Source organism: Salmo trutta, chromosome 39, assembly GCF_901001165.1.
Source record: "Salmo trutta chromosome 39, fSalTru1.1, whole genome shotgun sequence".
Classification (NCBI taxonomy): domain Eukaryota; kingdom Metazoa; phylum Chordata; class Actinopteri; order Salmoniformes; family Salmonidae; genus Salmo; species Salmo trutta.
The window spans coordinates 12,442,042-12,461,193 of record NC_042995.1 but is presented as its reverse complement, the minus strand read 5'-3'; the positions used below and the strand labels follow the sequence as shown (position 1 = coordinate 12,461,193).

At 42.6% G+C, this 19,152-nt stretch overlaps 1 protein-coding gene across 1 annotated transcript; it reads right to left on the bottom strand.

The window, feature by feature from the left end:
• Positions 1–278: 278 nt before the first annotated feature.
• LOC115179655 (inositol-3-phosphate synthase 1-A) lies at positions 279–9,439 on the bottom strand. The gene is made up of 11 exons (XM_029741305.1): positions 9,164–9,439; positions 4,711–4,833; positions 4,467–4,628; positions 3,570–3,702; positions 3,010–3,203; positions 2,739–2,888; positions 2,434–2,649; positions 2,012–2,176; positions 1,704–1,817; positions 1,406–1,623; positions 279–1,238 (listed from the first exon to the last, which is right to left on the bottom strand). Exons 2-11 carry the CDS (start codon positions 4,822–4,824, stop codon positions 1,049–1,051), a joined length of 1,656 nt encoding a protein of 551 aa, XP_029597165.1. The 5' UTR covers positions 4,825–4,833; positions 9,164–9,439; the 3' UTR covers positions 279–1,048.
• Positions 9,440–19,152: the final 9,713 nt, after the last annotated feature.

Here is a 19,152-nt window from a genome sequence, read left to right as displayed (position 1 = left end):
AGCCTAGTAGCTTTACAGGACTGTTTCGTCGTTGTTTTTGTATACGTGTTTGTGTTTTCCGTCTTCAATAAAAAAAGATGAGTACACATATTCCCGCTGCGTTTTGGTCCAATTCATACGACGCCCATGACAGAGGAAGCAGAATCACTAGAATATATTTTCTGCTTCTGTCTATTGGTGGCTCACTTTTGGAGTCAGGTATGGTTGTTATGTTCTAAAATCAGGGACATGCAAACTGTATTGTTAAGAGATCTGAAAAAACATAATCAGCTAATGGAAAATATGATTATACTCTTTATTTTTGGGGCAATATCGGTAGAAATGTTACAAGGACACTCAAAAGACAGCATAGTATAATGAGGGATGCATTGCAAAATGACATACTGGGAAAGATGGGTTAATCTGTGGACATCGGAGGGTTGGATTTAAGATCGGAATGAATGGTGGATTGGCCGCTGTGGGTGAAAATCCATCACTTGAAGAAAGGGGAAATTAGGAATACATGTATAATTGTTTTAAATACAGATATCGTAGATGTGCGTGAAAATAGCTGTAAGTAGCAGTAGAAGTATTGTTAGTCTGTTTGTTAGTTTACTCCAATCAGGGTAGGGATGGTAGGGGATGGTAGGGTAACATTGCATGTTACATATCATTGGAACAAATACATGAACAGAGTTTGTATGTATATGAGCAATAAGAGTCAAAAACCACAGAATATTAAACTGGTCATCCAAAAGTTACAATGGTTAGAGCCAACTAGAGGGTATTTTTCCTACTGTATGCATCTTACACAAATAGGCCAACTAAAACATGATCATCATACAGTATGCTGAATAGAGTTTGGCTAACTTTCTATGGATCTAAATTAACTGCACTGTATACAAGTATCTAAATATGTAATAGTGTGTAACCCCAGGAAGAGTAGCTGCTGCATGTGTAACAGCTAATTGGGATCCTAATAAACTAAACTATGGATGTAATTGTTTCTCTATGGCTGTGGACACCTCTAGAATGTTCCCCGTGATGACAGAGACCTGATCTGCAGCCATTATCCAATCGTTGCCTCTTTCACCACGTGTGCGCAGACACCATTCTGTTGGGAGGCATGGTAACCGTTGCTTAGGACCATCTTGGTAGCCACATTGTCGTAGATACGGTTGTCGTGGCGAGGCAGGAAGCCCCTCTGCAGCTTGTGCTCCAGGTGCATGTGGTTCTGAGGGGGGAGACCAAGGCACGCTCTGAAAGGGAAAAGGGATACCTAGTCAGTTGCAAAACTGAAGGAATATAACCACAGAGACCAGCACAACATTATTGGACAAGCGAGACGGGAAGTTCAGTAATAAGCATTATGATTGGTGACCACTAAGACAAATCCCTAACAAGACAGGGTGGTAGGTGTTCTGACCTCATGATGTTCTCAATGCAGGCTCTCTGTCTGAAGTAGGCATTGACCAGCGGGGCCCCAGGGGGGACGAGGGGAGCTTTACACATGAAGGAGAGGATAGCCAGGACACTGTGGAAGGACTGGAAGGTCTCTGATCCTTGGGGCCGAACACATACACGCTGACACAACTCTGTGAGGAGGACCAGGTCCAGGATGATAGGGCTGGCTAGCAGAGAGTCCTGGAGAGAGACACCTTTTGTTAGAAAAATCAGGTCGACATGTAGGTGTGTGTGTGTGTATATATGTGTGTGAGACTCACCTCACAGGTGTTGTGCATTGCGATAGTGTTGGTTCCTCCCATCATGATCTCAGAGGTGTATTCATCCATCGCCCTCTTACTGTCCCCCACATAGGGCACATACTTAATCACCACCTACACACACGCAGCAAGAGAACTGAGTCAAGTATTTCTCAAGAAAACTACAGATACTTTCTGCCACTTAGTAAAAGAAATGCAATTGATATCTACCAGGTATGAAAAAACACACATACACATTTTCAAACTCTTAACTCAGATTAGGTTTCTCTGTGTTACACATACATAAACACGCACACCTGCAGACTTACACAGTGGTCAGGTTTCTCCCCTTTGCAGTACAGTATAGGGTTGGAGTTGACCATGTCATCCACCACATTGCTCTTGGAGATCTCCTTGGAGCGGAACTGCTGCGGTGCCGAGAGGTTCATACCATCGTTGTTGCCAAGGTGATTGTAGCTGACAATGGAGGTGGGCTGTCATGGCAACAGACAGCAACACGTTAGTTTACAGTCTGGTATTAACCTAGTGTTACACACATGAAATTGCCCTTATACCTGGGTACTATCGTTGTAATAACAGTGTTTTAATATGTTGTATAGTAATTTTAGAATAACTTAGTAATTGTATAATTATGTACTTTGTCATTATACAAGTGGAACTGGGCCTGTTCACATAACAGAAGTCCTATTGAAGTGAATGAAACATCAAATGGACTGGGTCGACCTCTCACCTTGATCCCAGCACTGATGAGGAAGTCGACCAGGACTGACTTGATCTTGGTCTGACCAGACTTGAAGTCATCTCCTGCTATGAACACGTTTCTCTCCACAGCCAGCTCTATCGCCCCAGGGACAAACGTGTTCTGGGGAGAACCGTTAATGTAGGCACAGCCCTCCAGGATACTGGCTACGGCAAACAAAGTAGAGGGAGACACCTCCCCACCTGACTGATAGAGACAGAGAGAGAGAGAGAGAGTCTAAGAGAGAGAGAGAAGGCGAGAGCAAGACAGACAGAATAGAGCTGTCAGATCTCTACCTGTATGGCAGCCAGGAGATTCTTGGCCGTGTCGTTGACCCCGGCTGTGAGGTCACAGAAACGTTCGGTGTTGGCCGTCCACAAAACGATGACCTTGTCCACGCCGCTTGAATGCCGGAAGTCCTGAATGTCTGCTCTGATCTGCTCCACCTGCAGGGAGAGAGAGAGAAGAATCACCATTCAGACACACATAGGGTCTAGGGTGTATGGGGTAAGAGGTAAGGGGACAGGGTGTACGAGGCACACACACACTACTTGGGATTGGGCGTACCTGTTCAGCCATGGTCCCTTTCAGAACGTTGTCTGCTCGGCCCGCTTGGTTGGCAGCTATGAATTCTGGGATATAGATGGAGGCCCGGGGTCGGAGGTGGCTCATGTGTGGGCGGAGCTTCTCCTGGAGGGACCAATCAAGGACCTCGGCTCTTTCCATCGCACTGCCCAGGTCCATGGATGAGATGTCCCAGCCTGACACACACACTCTTTATTTAATTAGCTAGCTAAAGTTTTACAAACCTAATGTCTCTTAAAAGAAAACCCATCAAATGGGTCCAAAAGAACATAGAGGACCAGTTAGACTAGAGGACCAGAGGTGTGTACTGTACCTCTGCCTCCAGGGCAGTGCTTAATAATGGTGCTAGATAACCTGACAGAGTTAAACAGGAGGTTAAATAACCAGCCTGGCAGACAGACAGTCCACATGGAGACTTTTACCTTCTCCACAGTGGCCCCTGAAGAACTGACCTAGCGTCAGCATTCCTTCTCTGATTACAGACAGACACACACACACACACACACACACACACACACACACACACACACACACTCCTTTACCATCAAAGACGATATCATTAGGGTGCATCATGGGTAGGAGGTCACGGAATGGAATGTTAACTTCCTTTCCATCTGGCCCCGGCCCTAAACACACAGTTGAGGACTGGAAGAGGGAACCGTAGTAGTTGGCTTTCTGGGAAGGGGGAGGGGGGTTCGAAAAGCGGGAGAGGGTAAGTAAACAGACATAGAACAAAAATAAATAACAAGTCTTGAATAATAACACATTAAATCAGTGGTATTCAAATTTTTCTACAGGGAATCCTTTTTTTCCCCCACTAGAATTTCAGCCAACCCACCCAAAATTGAATGACACAACCTTACATTTAAAAAAATATATTTTTACGGTAAATTTAGATTTGTACATCAACAAATAACCTTCGATTCACTACATTTTTATCTCATTTTTATCAAAATTAAGAAAAACAATAAATAAATGTACTCAAAATTATTTTTCAAAGGATCTTTCTCAAAAACGTTTTATATTATCCTATACAATAATGTTTACTTTTAAATTTGTTTTGGCAAGCCCACTGCAATTACACCCGGGACCCCACTAGGGGTCACGACCCCAACTTTGAATATCTCTGCATTAAATGGAGAATGATTTGAGGGATTTTTTCAAACAGGAAAAAAAAGGACACATTTGGGGAAGTAATGATGCCCATATAAAGGTAAAGGACTGCCTGTGTTGTAAACATTAGTGTGTCAGACAATGTTAAACCCTTAACACTCCACTAAACCCATCATATCAGTGTGTGTGTGAACCCATCGCTGTATCAGGGGTATAATGAGGCTCTGCTAACTAGCTCTGCATCAGAGGAGAGACATGTCTGGAAAATAGGCCATAAAACTGTCACCAAGTAGGATCAACAAGACACACACACACACACACGTCACCTGTTCTCCAGTTTTGGTTCTCCAGGTGAGTCCCAGTCTGTTGGCCAGGACAGCAGCGGTGACGGTGGTCCCATTGTTTCCTCCCCAGCCAACTAGCATCACCCCCAGCCTGGGGACTTTTCGCTCAGTACGGAACTCAAGCTCACTAACGGACGGGGTCACCTGGAGGGGTGGAGTGGATAGATTTACACAGTTAGAAATGAGATAGGTGATGCTGGTGTGTGTGTGTGTGTGAGAGACTTACTGTGAGTGTGTCTCCGTCCCTGAGTACAGCAGTAGTATGGTAGAAGTACTGAGCCTCGATGTGTGTATCTGTGTACTTCACATTGGGATTGTCGATACGAATGTTTTCGGTCATGACTGCAGGCTTGAGAGAGAGTGACAGAGACAGAAGCAGAGAGAAAAATAAAGAGAGTTAAAGAGTGCAACAGGACAGTTAGGGGACATTTAGGGAAGATATTAACAGAGTTAGCCTAGGGGTTCTTTCGATAGTGATACGCCACAAGCCATGACTGTAAAGTTAGCAACAGTAGCGTTTAGCATCAATAGTCGAATCAGCGAGTCGCCTTCAAAATAAAAGTCCTGCATTGAAACTGATGCAAACTGATAAATAGTGGAATCATGCCACAATTGGACTGGATAATGGTGAACATGGTTGGAATGTCGTTAAAATTTCAACAAAAGACAATAATTAATTTTAGAATATACAGCAAAATCAGTTAAAATCACACGGTGGATGTAGGCACAATAGACTTCAGATTTGCATTGGGGATTGCGCCAAATAGAACAGGTGTAGGTAGACCTTACAGTGAGAAGCTTACTTACAAGCCCTTAACCAACAATGCAGTTAAGAAAATACCCCCCAAAAAATTAAGAGATAAGCATGACAAATATTTAGACAACACAGTAAATAACAATAGCGGGGCTATATACAGGGGGTACCGCAACATAGTCAATGTATCTATATACAGGGGGGGGGGGGGCAATGTGAATAGTCTGGGTAGCCATTTGATTAGCTGTTCAGGAGTCTTATGGCTTAGGGGTAGAAGATGTTTAGAAGCCTCTTGGACCTAGACTTGGCGCTCCGGTACCGCTTGCCATGTGGTAGCAGAGAGAACAGTCTATGACTGGGGTGGCTGGAGTCTTTGGCAATTTTAAGGGCCTTCCTCTGACACTGCCTAGTATAGAGGTCCTGGATGGCAGGAAGCTTGGCCCCAGTGATGTACTGGGCCGTACCCACTACCCTCTGTAGTGCCTTGCGGTCGGAGGCCGAGCAGTTGCCATACCAGGCAGTGATGCAACCCGTCAGGATGCTCTCGAATGGGCAGCTGTAAAACCTTTTGAGGATCTAAGGCACTATGGTGTTGAACGCTGAGCTGTAGTCAATGAATAGCATTCACACATAGGTGTTCCTTTTGTCCAGGTGGGAATGGCAGTGTGGAGTGCAATAGAGACTGCATCATCTGTGGAACTGTTGGTGCGGTATGCAAATTGGAGTGGGTCTAGGGTTTCTGGGATAATGGTGTTGATGTGAGAGTTTATGGCCCTACTTACTGTATATTAGAAACGGCTGTCTAAATTGTTAAAAATACCACTCTGACAAATGTAACAGACAATGGATGAAGATATCATATAACTTTGCAGCCTACTGGCACAAACAATGAGTGGAGATCGGGCATTTTGTTTGGGATTCAAGTATTCAAGTTTTTGTCCGAACACTGAAAATTGTCACATTTTCCACCTGGCTCTAGATTACACCCATCTATAGCCTACATAGGTCTCATCAAGAGGATCTGATCTCTTGGCCTAACGGTTAAAGCGGTTGTTTGACAGGTCGCTGTAACCCGGGGTGAAGTTGGTGTCAGATGGGGGATGGCGCCCTCGCAGAGGCATGTACACGTGACCAACTGGGTCCATACAGTGGGGGGGAAAAGTATTTGATCCCCTGCTGATTTTGTACGTTTTCCCACTGACAAAGAAATGATCAGTCTATAATTTTAATGGTAGGTTTATTTGAACAGTGAGAGACAGAATAACAACAAAAATATCCAGAAAAACACGTCAGAAATGTTATAAATTGATTTGCATTTTAATGAGGGAAATAAGTATTTGACCCCCTCTCAAATCAGAAAGATTTCTGGCTCCCAGGTGTCTTTTATAAAGGTAACGAGCTGAGAGTAGGAGCACACTCTTAAAGGGAGTGCTCCTAATCTCAGCTTGTTACCTGTATAAAAGACCCCTGTCCACAGAAGCAATCAATCAATCATATTCCATACTCTCCACCATGGCCAAGACCAAAGAGCTCTCCAAGGATGTCAGGGACAAGATTGTAGACCTACACAAGGCTGGAATGGGCTACAAGACCATCGCCAAGCAGCTTGGTGAGAAGGTGACAACATTTGGTGCGATTATTCGCAAATGGAAGAAACACAAAGAACTGTCAATATCCCTCGGCTCCATGCAAGATCTCACCTCGTGGAGTTGCAATGATCATGAGAACGGCGAGGAATCAGCCCAGAACTACACGGGAGGATCTTGTCAATGATCTCAAGGCAGCTGGGACCATAGTCACCAAGAAAACAATTGGTAACACACTACGCCGTGAAGGACTGAAATCCTGCAGCGCCCGCAAGGTCCCCCTGCTCAAGAATACATATACATGCCCGTCTGAAGTTTGCCAATGAACATCTGAATGACTCAGAGGACAACTGGTGAAAGTGTTGTGGTCAGATGAGACCAAAATGGAGCTCTTTGACATCAACTCAACTCGCTGTGTTTGGAGGAGGAGGAATGCTGCCTATGACCCCAAGAACACCATCTCCACCGTCAAACATGGAGGTGGAAACATTATGCTTTGGGGGTGTTTTTCTGCGAAGGGGACAGGACAACTTCACCGCATCAAAGGGACGATGGACGGGGCCATGTACCGTCAAATCTTGGGTGAGAACCTCCTTCCCTCCACCAGGGCATTGAAAATGGGTCGTGGATGGGGATAATAAGGATATACAGCATGACAATGACCCAAAACACACAGCCAAGGCAACAAAGGAGTGGCTCAAGAAGAAGAACATTAAGGTCCTGGAGTGGCCTAGCCAGTCTCCAGACCTTAATCCCATAGAAAATCTGTGGAGGGAGCTGAAGGTTCGAGTTGCCAAACGTCAGCCTTGAAACCTTAATGACTTGGAGAAGATCTGCAAAGAGGAGTGGGACAAAATCCCTCCTGAGATGTGTGCAAACCTGGTGGCCAACTACAAGAAACGTCTGACCTCTGATTTCCAACAAGGGTTTTGCCACCAAGTACTAAGTCATGTTTTGCAGAGGGGTCAAATACTTATTTCCCTCATTAAAATGCAAATCATTTTATAACATTTTTGACATGCGTTTTTCAGGATTTTTTTGTTGTTATTCTGTCTCTCACTGTTCAAATAAACCTACCATTAAAATTATAGACTGATCATTTCTTTGTAAGTGGGCAAACGTACAAAATCAGCAGGGGATCAAATACTTTTTCCCCCCCACTGTACATCCGTTCAATGTCTATTTTTGATTAACATTTGGTTGAGTTGTCAACTAACGTAAAAATCAACAGAACATTTCACCATGACATTGGATTTAGATTTAAAAAATAAAAAAAATAAAAAAATTGGGTGAAAAAAAAATAATATGAAATGTCCCTTACATTGATGACTTTTTGCAAATGCAATGCAATCCAGTTGTCCACATTGATTCATCATCATAACATTTATTTGTTTTTGTTGAAATTAAGTGGAAACAACGTTGATTCAACCAGTTTTTTCCCAGTGGGGAGGGACTTGGTATAGAGCATTGGTTCCCCACCAGGGAAAGTAGGACCCCTGGGGGTACTTGGCTTTTCCACAGAGGGTACTTGAGAAGACTCGAGACCATAGACATACTGGTAAAAATGCACACGAGGGGGTACTTCAGGGGTACCCCGGGCAGAGCAAAATTTAGTTGGTGGTTTGGAAACCGAAAAATGTTGGGAACCACTGGTATAGAGAGGCGTGGGGACAGCTCTCCAGAAGGAAATAAGACCTTAACCAATACCTATCCACCTTGTTAAGAGGTTCGGATCTCTTGGCCTAGCGGTTTAAAAGGTATTGATTGGCTTGATAGTCGCTGGGGCAGGGTTTGGACTACCCCCAAAAATCGCCTACGATGCAAAAAAAACAAAGAAAACAAACGCGGGCTTGTGCAACCCCCAAAATCGCCTGAGATGCAAAAACATTGTATTGCTTTGAGTCTATTTCAGCCATTACTAGGAGTGTGTTTGACAGGTCATTACTAAACGTTAACGGGGGAAAACTAATGGCACAAGCAAGATTGGGTTCGAGTCGCCTGCGTAAAATGAAAGCAACCGATCCAGTGACAATAGGCTACAGGAAACACAAAGGAAATTGGTGGCTGAAAATGAGAAATCCTCAGCTGGTCAGACTTGGCAAGCGAGTTGATGCTTATACACTGTACAAAATGACCGTTAGATTGTGAATGCATGACATGGAGTGTCAGGCTAATCATTGACACCTACAAAACACATTTCTGAAGAGTAGTCTATGTATGCACACATATTAGCACCGTAACTCCTATTGCGGAACTTTGACATTGTGAATTCACTTTAGTAGTAAAAAAAAAAAAAAGCCGAGTACGCACTTAAAGCCTACGCACTTTAGTCTACTTACAGTGGAATTCGTTGGAGTCAGGAGATGGAACTTTCTCTTCTAAACAACAGTGGTAGGTTACGGACGGTTCTTCGTTAATTTGATAGCTTGCTTGTTTAGATTTTTCTGTTATATTTCATCTAATAGCCTAGTAAATCGCTTGTTCTCATGCGCAGTCCGACCTCTTCAATTCGTCAAGTGAGCCGAAGTGACATGAAGATGTGATGTTCCAATATTGCCGTTGCGAGTGCAGGAGGATATCCAGTAGAGCCCCGTTCATTTATAGTTAGCTTAGTGGCAGAGCCGGACTGGCTACTTGTAGGCAGAGGAGTGTCTATGCAAAATCCCAGATATTTACATATATGTACACGCCAGTAAAATTAGACTAGTCTTGCTATTAGGAAAATATAGACATAAAACATTATTATGTCATACAATTCAAGAAGTCCTAACGTTTCAGCAGTTGACTTGTGTTTTATGGGAAATAATACTTAATAAAGGATATCTTATAATTATCCAATATATATTACTGCTATTACACTCTGATCAATAGGCTTTATTGGTCAGTGATTCTGGCAATGTTATGCTTTTTGTATTTCACAATCAAATCATGGTGTCACCTGGTCGTGCTGCTGCTCCAGATTCAACTGTTCTACCTGTGAACCCTGACCTGTGAACCCTGACCTGTTCACCGGATGTGCTACCTGTCCCAGACCTGCTGTTTTCAACTCTCTGGAGACAGCAGGAGCGATAGAGATACTCTGAATGATATGGCTATGAAAAGCCAACTGACATTTACTCCTGAGGTGCTGACCTGTTGCACCCTCTACAACCACTGTGATTATTATTATTGGACCCTGCTGCTCATCTATGAACATTTACATTTTACATTTAGTCATTTAGCAGACGCTCTTATCCAGAGCAACTTACAGTAGGGAATGCATACATTTCATACATTTCATTTCCTTTTGTACTGGCCCCCCGTGGGAATCAAACCCACAACCCTGGCGTTGCAAACACCATGCTCTACCAACTGAGCCACAGGGAAGACTAACATTGAACGTTTGAACATCTAGGCCATGTTCTGTTATAATCTCCGCCTGGCACAGCCAGAAGAGGACTGGCCACCCCTCATAGCCTGGTTCCTCTCGAGGTTTCCTCCTAGGTTCTGGCCTTTCTAGGGAGTTTTTCCTAGCCACTGTGCTTCTACACCTGCATTGCTTTTAGGCTGGGTTTCTGTACAGCACTTTGTGACATCAGCTGGTGTAAGAAGGGCTTTATAAATATATTTGATTGATAATAATGTTAAGCTGATGTGAATGAAATAGTTTGTTACCATCACTCTCAAAGGTGATGCTGGCGACTGGTGACTTGCAGCCGCCAGGAGGCCTAGCTTGATGACTAAATCACGATGTATGACGTTGTTTGGATAGCTGACCATTTGTGGGCAGTGGCAACCTGTCATTCAGGGCAGGCAGAGCCCCATCTGTTTATTTTGTGTTGCCCGTTTGGCATGTTATTTTGGCATTATTCCATGTCACATTTCAGTTTGTATGGCTTTGGAATGTGCTGGGTGGACGGGAGGAAGTCACAGGATTGCCATAGGTGATACAGGTGGAGATCTTTGGATTAGGCATCAAGGGGGTTGAGGTCAGGTCAGATCACCTTATTAAGGGAGAAGGAATGGTTTATTACCCCATCACTTCGTCTTCCTGTCCAACCATAAAAGATGTAAGGATTGGAGAGAAGGAGGAGTGCCTAAATTGGAGTATATATACTTGTGTTGGTGGAAACATGTTTTGTCTGATGCAACTATATTGATCCTCTCGGAAGATTAAACCTGGTTAAGCTTCCATAATGTCCGTTGAGTTTTTTTACTGTGAGAATTAGAACCTAACAGAACCATGAATTCTGCTCTGTATCAGAAAATTCTACATGAGAATGTCAGGCCATCTGTCTGTGAGCGGAAGCTGAAGAACAGCTGGGTCATGTAGCAAGACAATGATCCAAAACACACAATCAAGTCTACATGAAAATGGCTAAAAAGCAACTAATTGTACGTTTTGGAATGGCCTAGTTAAAGTCCAGACCTAATCCCAATTGAGATGTTGTGGCAGGACTTTAAATGAGCAGTTCATGCTTGAAAACCCACAAATGGCGCTGAGTTAAATCAGTTCTGCATGCAAGAGTGGGCCAAAATTCCTCCACAGAGATGTCAGAGACTGATCAACAACTATAGGAAGTAGTTGGTTTCATTCATTGCAGCTAAAGGTGGCACAACCAGTTATTGAGTGTAAGGTGATTGGGTGTTACATAACTTTGTTCATTAAATAAATAAAATAAGTATAATCTTTTAAAATATTAGTTAACTCAGGTTCCCTTTATCTAATATTAGCTTTTGATAGAAGATCTGATAACGTTCAGTATAAAAAATATGCAAAAACAGAAAATCAGAAAGGGGGCAAATACTTTTCCATGGCACTGTATATCCTGAGGCTTAGTCACCTTACCCCTATACACATCTACCTCTATCACTCCTGTGTCCCGGCACATTGTAAATATGGTACTGGAACTGACTGACCCTGTATATACATAGTATGCTTACTTACTTTCTAGTGTTCTTCTTATTTCTATTTCTCGTGTGTTTTTTTTGTACTACCTTATGTTATTTTTAGTATTACATTGCTATTGATTACTGCATTGTTGGGTTTAGAGCTGGCAAGAAAGACATTTCACTGTACTTGTGCACGTGACATTAAAACTTGAAACATTGTAGACCAGTCTCCGGGTGTAGCGTTCCATTACACTATAGTGTGTTTTTTCAACTTAGCCTATAGACTTTTAGATATGTTTGTATCTTTTGACATTAAAGACATGTGGTATGGTATGTACCATTTGATAATTGTATTCTTATTGCATAACTGTAATAAATTGGATTACTTTTAAATGGATATGAAACCGTAGTCCTCATATTTCAGAGTAGCTAATATTCTTTGAATTATTATTTGGTGAAAGGTCTAATGGTAAGTGTTATTCACACTACACATCCCACATGCTTGGCCTCTAATTATGCAGCTCTGAGCTAAGGTCAACTCAATCATTTAATGCTAGGACATAAGATATTAGTTATTTTGTCTCTTAGCCTCTTAATAGTATTCAGTGGTGACGCAAGGCTTGCTACCTTGGATAGATACGTTGGAAATGCTTATGGGCCTACAGCATTCACATAATAATGAAGTCAGATTAATGAATGTACTCTGAACAAAAATATAAACCCAACATATAAAGTGTTGGTCCCATGTTTTATGAGCTGAAATAAACGATCCCAGAAGCTTGTCATACACACAACATTTTGTGCACAAGTTTGTTTACATCACTGTTAGTGAGCATTTCTCCAGATCTGTTGCCAGAGAATTGAATGTTAATTTCTCTACCATATGCCGCCTCCAACGTTGTTTTAGAGAATTTGGCAGTACATCAGCCCAGTACTTCCACAGGAATGCCACATCCTGCTTCTTCACCTGCAGGATCGTCTGAGACCAGCCACCCGGACAGCTGATGAAACTGTGGGTTTGCACAACCAAAGAATTTCTACACAAACTGTCAGAAACCATCTCACAGAAGTTCATCTTTGTGCTCGTCGTCCTCACCAGGGTCTTGACCTGACTGTATTTCGGCGTTGAATCCGACTTCAGTGGGCAAATGCTCACCTTTGATGGCCACTGGCACAGTGGAGAAGACTGCTCTTCACAGATGAATCACGGTTTTAGATACGCAGACATTGTGTATATTGTCATGTGGGCGAGCGGTTTACTGATGTCAACGTTGTCAACAGAGTGCCCCATGGTGGTGGTGGGGTTATGGTATGGCAAGGCATAAGCTATGGACAACGAACACGATTGCATTTTATCGATGGCATTTTGAATGCACAGAGATACCGTGACAAGATACAGAGGCCCATTGTTGTGCAATTCATATGCCACCATCACCTCATGTTTCAGCCTGATAATACACGTCCCCATGTTGTAAGGATCTGTACACAATTCCTGGAAGCTGAAAATGTCCCAGTTCTTCCATGGCCTGCACACTCAGACATTTCACCCATTGAGCCTGTTTGGGATGCTCAGGATCGATGTGTATGACAGCATGTTCCAGTTCCTGCCAATATTCAGCAACTTCGTACAGCCGTTGAAGTGGAGTGGGACAACATTCCACAGGACACAATCAACAGCCTGATCAACTCTATGCGAAGGAGATGTCACGCTGCATTATGTAAATGGTGGTCACACCATATGCTGACTGGTTTTCTGATCCACGCCCCTACCTTTTTCTTATGGTATCTGTGACCAACAGAGGCATATCGGTATTCCCAGAAATGTGAAATCCATAGATTAGCGCCTAAATAATTTATTTCAATTGACTGATTTCTTTCTTTGAACTGTAACTGTTTTTAAATTGTTGCATGTTGTGTTTCTATTTTTGTTCATTTGTAGTTTATTATATTGAACATAATTCCAACCAACCAATCTACACACACACACACACACACACACACACACACACACACACCACTGAGGTCCACATCCACCACAGCCCATCCTGTCTGCAAACTAGACAAACCAGTCACCTCCCTACTGCCTCTCAACCACACCCTGATAACATGTGGTCTGACCACACACTCTCTCCTTCACTCACCTTCGCTAACCACACTCATATGAAAATGAGTAACCTCCCTAAAAATGTCTAGGCTGTAGCTCAGTGGGTTAACATAGAGCCTCTTCACACTTACTACAAATTCAGTAAAACAAGTCTCAAATATTAGGAACATGTCTGTGCATTTCAGCTGTTTCAAAAACTATGACCATTTATACTGTAGGAGGGTTGGCTCAATGAGACAATTCTGTTCACATTGTCCTGCTTCAAGGGGGGCAACTGTCGAGTGTCCCGCGTTACTTCCAGAGGTAGCGGTCGAGATGTAGCAAGTTTACGTTTTAGTAATATGTGTAGCCGACGGTATTTTGATGAAAATTGGAGTAAGTGTGAAGAGGCTCTATGTTAGCCCACTGAGCTACAGCCTAATCTCGACCGCTACCTCTGGAAGTAGCAGGTAGCCTATCGGTTAGAGCGTTGGGACAGTAACCAAAAGGTTGCTTGTTTGACTCCCCGAGCTGGCAAGGTGGAAAAAACGGCTGTTCTGGCCTTGAGCAAGGCAGTTAACACCCACAACAACTGTGCCGTGGATGTTGATTAAGGCAGCCCCCTGCACCAGAGGGGTTGGGTTAAATGCGGAAGACACATTTCTGTTGAATGCATTCAGTTGTACAACTGATCAGTAATCCTCTTTCCCTTCCCTAGTGGTAGTGTATGACATAGGAATAAATCATCTGCAAAAAAAATTGTTTTTATGGGCTAAAATGGAACCAGATTATTTTTCTAATCAGGTCATCTGGTTTAATGGCCTCGCAGTTCTTGTCCTGACAACAACTGTGATTGGACAAAAACAAACAGGGCTGAACTAGCTGTATGCAGGGTTGCATGGTGTAGACCAGTGTAGATCATCAACTAGATTGTATGGTGTAGAGATCATCAACTAGATTGTGTGGTGTAGAGATCATCAACTAGATTGTGTGGTGTAGAGATCATCAACTAGATTGTGTGGTGTAGAGATCATCAACTAGATTGTGTGGTGTAGAGATCATCAACTAGATTGTGTGGTGTAGAGATCATCAACTAGATTGTGTGGTGTAGAGATCATCAACTAGATTGTGTGGTGTAGAGATCATCAACTAGATTGTGTGGTGTAGAGATCATCAACTAGGTTCAGCCGCGGGCAAATTGTTTCTTGAGCGGATGGTCGGGGGGCATGAAAATAATTAAAAATAATTTGAATTTACAGCAAGAAGCCCAAACTGATATAATATTGGAATAAAAACGTAATACTTTCAAACCTTGCTTACATTTGTTTATGATCACGTGCCTTTCTATTATTCATGGTAAATACTTGGGAACAGATTTTCCAAATTAAAATCACATGAAGCTGATTTTCTGGTGTTTTTACTTTTTTTATATATCCAACAATGAACATTTTAAAAAAATATCTTAATTTTTTTCCTCAGAATTTGGGGAGCCAAATAAAACATTGGTGTAGAACTTTGCATCTGTAATAAAAGGATACTCATAAGGTTATCTGATCCTAGATCTGTGCCCGAGGGCAGACAGGAAATATAGCACAGTGTAGTCAAAGTCGACATATAACCGTTGGTCATTAGTTAAAGTGCAGAAGTTGGGAGAAAATACAAAAATAGCCAAACATTTATTAGTAGGCTACCAGAGTAGGCTATTGAAACCACTGACCAATGGTCTTTTTCAAGTGGCTCAGCATAGGGAGAGAGAGCAGTGGGGAAAAAGACAGTATCTTCTGTGTAGAACAAAGACGAGTGGATGAGAGAGAAAAGAGAAAGTAAATCAGCAGAAACAGACTGGCTTCCAGAACAGTTCAATTACAATAATTTAAAACACATACCCATGCAACACCAGAGGAGCAACCAAGCAACAAACAAACACACACAGTGACACACACACACACACACACATTGAGCAGCCTCTCTACAGCCTCTCATTGGACACAAGTCTTTACGTTGTGCGATCTGATTGGTTTGTTGATTGCTTTGCCTGCACAGTGCAATATTTGTACCATACATTGTCCAGTGGTTTCATTTTAAGCAGTTTGACCACAGTAAAAGGCCAGCAACACTCCGTATTATTCAGATCCCTATGAAATGACACCATACAGTAGATACACTACTTGACCGAAAGTATGTGGACACCTGCTGGTCAAACATCTCATTCCAAAATCATGGGTATTAATATGGAGTTGGTCCCCCCCTTTGTTGCCATAACAGCCTCCACTCTTCTGGGAAGGCTTTCCACTAGATGTTGGGACATTGCTGCGGGAACTTGCTTCCATTCAGCTACAAGAGCATTTGTGAGGTCGGGCACTGATGTTGGGCGTTTAGGCCTGGCTCGGAGTCGGCATTCTAATTCATCCAGAAGGTGTTCGATGGGGTTGAAGTCAGGACTCTGTGCAGGCCAGTCAAGTTTTTCAACACCGATCTCGACAAACCATTTCTGTATGGACCTCGCTTTGTGCACGGTGGCATTGTCATGTTAAAACCGGAAAGGGCTTCCCCCAAACTGTTGCCACAAAGTTGGAAGCAAAGAATCGTCTAGAATGTCATTTTATGCTGTAGCGTTAAGATTTCCCTTCACTGGAACAAAGTGCCTAGTCCAAACCATGAAAAACAGCCCTAGACCCTTATTCCTCCTCCACCAAACTTTACAGTTGGCACTATGCATTCAGCAGTCAGTGTTATCCTGGCATCCGCCAAATCCAGATTCGTCCGTCGGACGGCCAGATGGTGAAACGTGATTCATCACTCCAGAGAACGCGTTTCCACTGCTCCAGAGGCCAATGGTGGTGAGCTTTACACCACTCCAGCCAACGCTTGGCATTACGCATTGTGATTTTAGGCTTGTGTGCGGCTGCTCGGCCATGAAAACCCATTTCATGAAGCTCCCGACGAACAGTTCTTGTGCTGCAGCTGAGGAACAACGATTTTACGTGCTACACGCTTCAGCACTCGGCGGTTCTGTTCTGTGAGCTTGTGTGGCCTACCACTTCGCTGCTGATACGTTGTTGCTCCTATAGGTTTCCACTTCACAATAACAGCACTTACAGTTGACTAGGGCAGTTCTAGCAGGGCAGAAATTTGATGAACTGACTTGTTGGAAAGGTGGCTTCCTATGACAGTACCACGTTGAAGCCACTGAGTTTTTCAGTAAGGCCATTCTACTGACAGTGTTTGTCTATGGAGATTGCATGTCTGTGTGCTCGATTTTATACACCTGTTAGCAACGGGTGTGGTTGAAATAGTGGAATCCACTAATTTGAAGGGAGTTCCACATACTTTTTAATATATAGTGTAGATTCTACAGACCCTATTGAGTACCACCCCACTTTTACATCGGCATAATGAATCACTTTGCCTGTAAGTTGTTTGACCACATAAAAGTCCAGTAACACTTCCTATGACCTAGCTTTTTGTTAAGACTCAGCTGTTTTGCATTCTTGTAGTGAGTAGTGAGTAGACTGGACACTGGTTTCATTGACACGCAATTGATCGTTTGCCCATACTGTGTTATACAGTTGAAGTCAGGAGTTTACATACACCTTAGCCAAATACATTTAAACTCAGTTTTTCACAATTCCTGACATTTAATCCTAGTAAAAATTCCCTGTCTTAGGTCAGTTAGGATCACCACTTTATTTTAAGACTGTGAAATGTCAGAATGATAGTAGAGAGAATGATTTATTTCAGCTTTTATTTCTTTCATCACATTCCCAGTGGGTCAGAAGTTTACATACACTCAATTCATATTTGGTAGCATTGCCTTTAAATTGTTTAAAACCTCTTACATCTAGACGTTCCGCTAGCGGAACACCGCTCCAATATCCAATGATAGGGCATGGCGCGAAATAAAAACTCCTCGAAAATCCGAAAACTTCTATTTTTCAAACATATGACTATTTTACACCATTTTAAAGACAAGACTCTCCTTTATCTAACCACACTGTCCGATTTCAAAAAGGCTTTACAACGAAAGCAAAACATTAGATTATGTCAGGAGAGTACCCAGCCAGACATAAGACACCCATTTTTCAAGCTAGCATATAATGTCACAAAAACCAAAACCACAGCTAAATGCAGCACTAACCTTTGATGATCTTCATCAGATGACACTCCTAGGACATTATGTTATACAATACATGCATGTTTTGTTATATCAAGTTCATATTTATATCAAAAAACAGCTTTTTACATTAGCATGTGACGTTCAGAACTAGCATTCCCACCAAACACTTCCGGTGAATTTACTAAATTACTCACGATAAACGTTCACAAAAAACATAACAATTATTTTAAGAATTATAGATACAGAACTCCTTTATGCAATCGCGGTGTCTGATTTTAAAATAGCTTTTCGGTGAAAGCACATTGCTATATTCTGAGTAGATAGCCCGGCCATCACAGGCTAGCTATTTTGACACACACCAAGTTTGGTACTCACCAAACTCAGATTTACTATAAGAAAAATTGGATTACCTTTGCTGTTCTTCGTCAGAATGCACTCCCAGGACTTCTACTTCAACAACAAATGTTGGTTTGGTTCCAAATAATCCATAGTTATATCCAAATAGCGGCGTTTTGTTCGTGCGTTCAAGACACTATCCGAAGGGTGACGCGCCGGCGCGTTTCGTGACAAAGAATTTCAAAATATTCCATTACCGTACTTCGAAGCATGTCAAACGCTGTTTAAAATCAATTTTTATGCGATTTTTCTCGTAAAATAGCGATAATATTCCGACCGGGAGTCGTTGTTTTCGTTCAAAGACTGAAAATGTAAAATGGACACTTCACGTGCACGCGCGCACCCGTCTCATTGTTCTCAGATCGATCACTTTCCAAATGCGCTACTGTTTTTCAGCCAGAGACTGCAGAGTCATCAATCAACGTTCTGGCGCCTTCTGAGAGCCTATGGGAGCCTTAAAAAGTGTCACGTTACAGCAGAGATCCTCTGTTTTGGATAGAGATGACAAAGAAGGCCGAGAAATGGTCAGAGAGGGTACTTCCTGTACAGAATATTCTCAGGTTTTGGCCTGCCATTTGAGTTCTGTTATACTCACAGACACCATTCAAACAGTTTTAGAAACTTGAGTGTTTTCTATCCAAAGCTACTAATTATATGCATATTCTAGTTTCTGGGCAGGAGTAATAACCAGATTAAATCGGGTACGTTTTTTATCCGGCCGTGAAAATACTGCCCCCTATCCATAACAAGTTTTAACTTGGGTCAAACATTTCAGGTAGCCTTCCACAAGCTTCCCACAATAAGTTGGGTGAATTTTGGCCCATTCCTCCTGACAGAGCTGGTGTGACTGAGTCAGGTTT